The sequence below is a fragment of the Haliotis cracherodii genome, unplaced genomic scaffold (genome assembly GCF_022045235.1).
Source record: "Haliotis cracherodii isolate W230 unplaced genomic scaffold, xgHalCrac1.p SCAF_7, whole genome shotgun sequence".
NCBI classification, from domain to species: domain Eukaryota; kingdom Metazoa; phylum Mollusca; class Gastropoda; order Lepetellida; family Haliotidae; genus Haliotis; species Haliotis cracherodii.
In genome coordinates this window covers 56,743,669-56,750,186 of record NW_027266330.1, presented here as the reverse complement: position 1 = coordinate 56,750,186, position 6,518 = coordinate 56,743,669, and the positions used below count along the sequence as shown (strand labels likewise).

Here is a 6,518-nt window from a genome sequence, read left to right as displayed (position 1 = left end):
AAATATAAATAAATACGCAAAATGGTTTTGCACTCGGTGACAAGTTTGTCAAGACATCCCACATGAAAAGATGACGTACAGAAAATTTTACGGGAGCTTTCGGCATATAATTCAAACTCCTCACAGCAATATAGCCCATTCGCGGAGCTCCTGGACTCAAGCTCCTCACAGCGAGAGCGTAACGAAGGTGTCACGCGCTGGGAAGGAGCTCCATGTAAAGGACAGACAACTCTAAATTACTTCTACAGTAAACTGCATGCTGCACTGAAGTGTTTACTTAGTAAAACCTTGAGATTGTCATCATGTCAACAGCATTCAAGCCGGTCACCCACGTTATATTCGACATGGATGGATTGTTATTAGGTACGGTGAATGTGTCGTGAATTTGATCTTTGTAAATACAGTTAGGTCAGTGACAGTGTATCTCACTATCTCACAGAGTTCAATGTGCCGGGAGACAGATATAGACCAATAGTATCTGCATCGCAGCACAGGGAACATATTTTGTAGTGGTACATTGACACGCTGCGCTGATCGTAGATTTTTGGCAGATAGAGTCAGTGAATTATTTTTATGTATCGTGAAGACTGATATTTCTAATCATCACTTGTTGATATACTGGTAGGAAATGTCCTGGTGCAAGAAATGACGGGATTTCATCACTTCATATTTAGCATGAAATACATGTTAAATAATTAAACAGAGGCATGATGATGACTACTACTACTACTACTACTACTACTACTACTACAACTACTACAACTAGTAACTTATGGATCGGGTGGTCAGGCACGCTGACTTGGTTGATGCATGTCATCGTATCCCAATTGCGTGGATCGATGCTCATGATATTAATCACTGGATTGTCTGATCCAGACTCGATTATTTTACAGAATGCCGTCATATAGCTGGAATATTGCTGAGTGCAGCGTTAAACAACAAACAGACAAAATATTTCAGTGCTACCTCTTGCCTTGATTATTTACAGGGCGTAGTCATCGAGCAAACCATCACTACGCATCTACCATCATCACATGACTACTTGTACTTGTGTTCCAGACACAGAGCGCCTGTACACGGTGGCCACTCAAAATGTCCTGGACGAATACGGCAAAGTATTCACATGGGAGATAAAATCAAAGCAGATGGGCCGGAAACAGAATGAGAGCGCTCAGTTAATGATTGGTGAGTATTGAAAAGCTTGGCATCTGTCTCTCAGGACATCTGTCAATGGTAAAGTTTCACATCTTTGGGTAAGGGGTATGCGACAGAGCCATGTTAATGTATTTATCTGACAGGCACCTTACATTCAGGTGAACTATGGAGCCCTGTTGATGTATATATCTGACAGCCACCTTTCATTCAGGTGAGCTATGGTGTCCTGTTGATGTATATATCTGACAGCCACCTTTCATTCAGGTGAGCTATGGTGTCGTGTTGATGTATATATCTGACAGCCACCTTTCATTCAGGTGAGCTATAGGGCCCTGTTGATGTATTTATCTGACACCTTACATTCAGGTGGGCTACAGGCCCTGTTGATGTATTCATCTGACACCTAATATTCAGGTGAGCTACAGGCCCTGTTGATGCATAAATCTGACAGCCACCTTTCATTCAGGTGAGCTATGGTGTCCTGTTCATGTATATATCTGACAGCCACCTTTCATTCAGGTGAGCTACAGGCCCTGTTGATGTATTCATCTGACACCTAATATTCAGGTGAGCTACAGGCCCTGTTGATGCATAAATCTGACACCACCTTTCATTCAGGTGAGCTATGGTGTCCTGTTCATGTATATATCTGACAGCCACCTTTCATTCAGGTGAGCTATAGGCCCTGTTGATTTATTTATCTGATGCTGTGTTGCAGATGAGCTACAACTGCCATTGACCATGAGTGAGCTGAATCAGAAGCTGGGCAAAGAACATGAAAAGGTGTTTCCCACGGTGGATTTTCTCCCAGGTGAGAAGCTTGAACAGTAGGGGTGAGGATGGGGAAGGAGGGTGGTTGGGAAGGAGGGGGGTGGGGAAGGAGGGGATGGGGAAGGAGGGGGTGGGGAAGGAGGGGGGATGGGGAAGGAGGGGGGTGGGGAAGGAGGAGGGGGGGGGGGGGGGATGGGGAAGGAGGGGGATGGGGAAGGAGGGGGGTTGGATGGGGAAGGAGGTGGGATGGGGAAGGAGAGGGGTGGGGAAGGACGTCATTTAAGGGTTATACTGAGGGTGACACTGGTCACTTAGGAAGGGTTTTTAAGGACTGGTGCTGGTCATTTTAGCTGGGTCATAAAAGGGGTTTCAGTGGTCATTGAGGTTAAGTCATTTAGGGAATTGCATTGGTCATTTGGTAGGGTCATATATGGGGTGGTATTGGTCATTTAGGTAGGGTCATTTATGGGATGGCATTGGTCATTTAGGTAGTGTCATTTATGGGGTGGCATTGGTCATTTAGGTAGGGTCATTTATGGGGTGGTATTGGTCATTTAGGTAGTGTCATTATGGGGTGGCATTGGTAATTTAGGTGGGGTCATTTATGGGGTGGTATTGGTCATTTAGGTAGGGTCATTTATGGGGTGGTATTGGTAATTTAGGTAGGATCATTTATGGGGTGTCATTGATCATTTAGGTAGTGTCATTTTTGGGGTGGCATTGGTCATTTAGGTAGGATCATTTATGGGGTGTCATTGATCATTTAGGTAGTGTCATTTTTGGGGTGGCATTGGTCATTTAGGTAGTGTCATTTTTGGGGTGTCATTGGTCATTTAGGTAGGGTCATTAATGGGGTGTCATTGATCATTTAGGTAGTGTCATTTTTGGGGTGGCATTGGTCATTTAGGTAGTGTCATTTTTGGGGTGGCATTGGTCATTTAGGGAGTGTCATTTTTGGGGTGGCATTGGCCATTTAGGTAGTGTCATTTTTGGGGTGGCATTGGTCATTTAGGTAGTGTCATTTTTGGGGTGTCATTGATCATTTAGGTAGGGTCATTTTTGGGGTGTCATTGGTCATTTAGGTAGTGTCATTTATGGGGTTGCATTGGTCATTTAGGTAGTGTCATTTTTGGGGTGGCATTGGTCATTTAGGTAGTGTCATTTTTGGGGTGGCATTGGTCATTTAGGTAGTGTCATTTATGGGGTGGCATTGGTCATTTAGGTAGGGTCATTTATGGGGTGGTATTGGTCATTTAGGTAGTGTCATTATGGGGTGGCATTGGTCATTTAGGTAGTGTCATTTATGGGGTGGCATTGGTCATTTAGGCTGGACCTTTTATTTGGGTGGAAGGAGGGTGGCATTGGTCATTTAGGCTGGACCTTTTATTTGGGTGGAAGCCGGCATTTCGAAGCGAGGTTAAGTTCTAGAAAGGGTTATGTATTCTATCTACTGTCTTCTACTGTGTCCATCTACCCCTGCACAGGTAGCTCCATGTGAGGAGATACTCTTACTGCACAATCATCTCCCCCAGAAGTGGTCATAAAATGTTAATGTTCTCTTAACCCTGTGGTTCAAATTCCAGTAAAAGACTTAAAAATCAATGCTTATTCATATACCCTATATATATGACAGTGGTCTGTAAATAATCGAGTCTGGACCAGACAATCCATTGATTGATATCATGAGCATCGATCCACACAATAGGGATACGATGACATGCATCAACCAAGTTTTTAATGAGATTGATCTTCAATATTCAGGCTTCAAAGACACCTAGATGTTCCATCAACCAAGTCCGCGAGCCTAAACACCCGATCCTGTTAGTCGCCTCTTACGACACTGGGTTGCTGAAGACCTTTTCTACTCCGGATCTTCACGGGTTCAATGTTAATTGAATGTATATAGATCATTTCATGCACACCTGCCTTCTGTACTGGGACATTCCCCTCTGCGTAATTTGTATTCCGAATGACTGAAGATCAATGTTCTTTATGGTAAGACGTCTTAATACAATTCTCAGGTGCCCAGAGACTAGTGCGACATCTTCACAAACACAACATTCCAATTGCCGTGGCAACAGGATCTACTGGCTACAACTACGAACTGAAAGTGACCAATCACAAGCAGTTTTTCAGTCTCTTCAGCCACATCGTGTTAAGCAGTGATGACCCTGAGGTCAAGAACGGTAAACCAGCGCCAGACTGTTTCATCATCGCCGCCAAAAGATTCAGCGACAGCCCAGCCCCAGAGAAGGTGAATAGTACATACCAGATTTTCTTATTTTCATTTCATATTTTTCTAAAAAACAAACGGTAAATCAACATGTCTGGTGATTTTTTATCTCAAATTTGTACTGACAAAGTTTCTTATCACTTGTTCGTTTACGGGAATTTGCTTTTGAAGGGGTATAGTGTAAATGTTTTCGGCGCACAATATTCGAAATTCATGGTAAACGTCTGAGACCTGCATCACTTCGGTCTTTCCTCCCACATTAAGCTGACACGCCGTGATATAACTGGAATACTGTTAAAAAGCGGCGTTAAACCCAACTCACTCACTCACTCACTCGAAATTCATGTATCGTATTCGACGTAATAAGCGCCCTGCTCCAATAAGTGCCCACGGCGATATTTGTTAATATATTGGCAAGTGAACAATCCCAATTAGCGCCCCTTCCGATTGATCAATGTACACAAGACTTATTTATTCGCGTATGATACACACTCGTGTGTTATATGCACCCTTAATTATGGGCAATTTAATTCTGGAAAAATATATCTGTCGTACATAAACATTTCAGGTCAGTTTAAACCACAAAATTTATCTTTCAACTCTGTTTTTTTTCACCAAAATAATATTCTAATAAGAGCCCCCTATTCTTAATTTTGAGAGCACCCTGGGCGCTTATTATGTCAAATACGGTATGTCCAAAATGCTGAATCCGCTAGATGGGGGTACGCATTATACTTGGGTGTGCACAATACTAAAGAAAATATGGTAATTGCTTTGTTCCTCTTGCATGCTGAACCATGGATGGTTGGAAAACCTTTCTTATTGTCCCAAACTGGCTTCCACAGAAGATATCGCGATAGCTGGGTGATCCGAGATCAAGCGATATCACCCAGGAGTGAATGAAACTGCAGCACAATGCTTTGCAGACCATTGTGACGTCATTGGTTACCATGACGTCATAATCAAATGACATCACTAATGGCTCTGCTACTGATGCTGTTAGCAGTACTTTTTACACTTAAGACACTGGTTAATACTGTTTACAAAGTGGAAAAGCTGGTAGAATGATTTTGGATATTTGGTTGCTTGCTTTACAAGTTGGCCTGTGAAGATTCCGGGGTAGAATAGGTCTTCAGCATCCCATGCTTGCCGTAAAAGGTGACTATGCTTGTTGTAAAAGGCGACTAACGGGATCGGGTGGTCAGGCTCGCTGACTTGGTTGATGCATGTCATCGATCCCAGTTGCGTGGATCGATGCTCATGATATTTATCACTGGATTGTCTGGTTCAGACTCGATTATTTACAGACCACCGTCATATAGCTGGAATATTGCTGAGTGCGGCGTTAAACAACAAACCAACCAACCAAAGCTTTACAAGTTTTTTTTGTGAGTATGCAAAGAGGCTTCCTGACACAGGGAAAGGACTGAAAAACTGTTCCTAGTGATGTTAAAACCAAACTCACTCACACAACAATGTGTCTGGAGGTCAGGCTTGGTGACCAATTGCGTGGATCTAGTTCAAGCAGTCACACACACGTGCGTGCACGTTCTTATAAATCGAATAATCTTGTACTGGCACTCACTCTCACACTCTTGTCACATGTGGTTCTAGTGCCTTGTATTTGAGGATGCTGCTAACGGTCTGATCGCTGCCCACGCCGCCGGGATGCAGGTCGTCTGGGTGCCGGACCCTCGAGCTGACCAAACTCCATTCAAGGACACTGCTCACCAAATCCTGACCTCCTTGGAAGAATTCAAACCGGAGGACTTTGGCCTTCCTCCTTACGATAGTTGATGACTGATCCCACCATGAGGACTTTAGGACTTAGAGATTTAGGTCACATATCGGGACAAATATCGGTACACATATCAGGACATTTTTACTAGTAAAGTCACATGTTTTATATATTAGCTCACCTGCACCAACAGTACAAGTGAGATATTTGTCTGATTGTCCGTCGTTGTTTGTAAGAACCATCTCAGACACATTTTGGCAGTTGTAGCAGGCGTGGAGTCATCCCACAGATGACATCCTTACCTTGTCAGCTTGCTGATGGGGTTAACCTCTTTGGTCATGTGGACAAGGCGTCCGACCTCTGATCAGAAGTTCCGTGGTTCAAATCCCATTAAGGGATTCGGAAATTTTAAGGCAGCTACATTGTCACCAAACGTGGCACTGAGCATGTTCATATCAAATTTGAGCCCTAATATACAGCCCAGGACATGCCTTCTGTTGACGGGGGAGTATGTAGCAGGGTATGGAGTCATCCCACAGATGACATTCTTACCTTGTCAGCCTGCTGACGGGGTTAACCTCTTTGGTCATGGGGAAAAGGCGTCCGACCTCTGATCAGAAG

The 6,518-nt window shown here is 43.7% G+C and overlaps 1 protein-coding gene across 1 annotated transcript; it reads left to right on the top strand.

The window, feature by feature from the left end:
* Positions 1 to 267: 267 nt before the first annotated feature.
* On the top strand, positions 268 to 6,237 carry LOC139447826 (pseudouridine-5'-phosphatase-like). The gene is made up of 5 exons (XM_071229308.1): positions 268 to 363; positions 1,060 to 1,185; positions 1,874 to 1,966; positions 3,948 to 4,180; positions 5,774 to 6,237. Exons 1-5 carry the CDS (start codon positions 303 to 305, stop codon positions 5,954 to 5,956), a joined length of 696 nt encoding a protein of 231 aa, XP_071085409.1. The 5' UTR covers positions 268 to 302; the 3' UTR covers positions 5,957 to 6,237.
* The last annotated feature ends 281 nt before the right edge of the window (positions 6,238 to 6,518 follow it).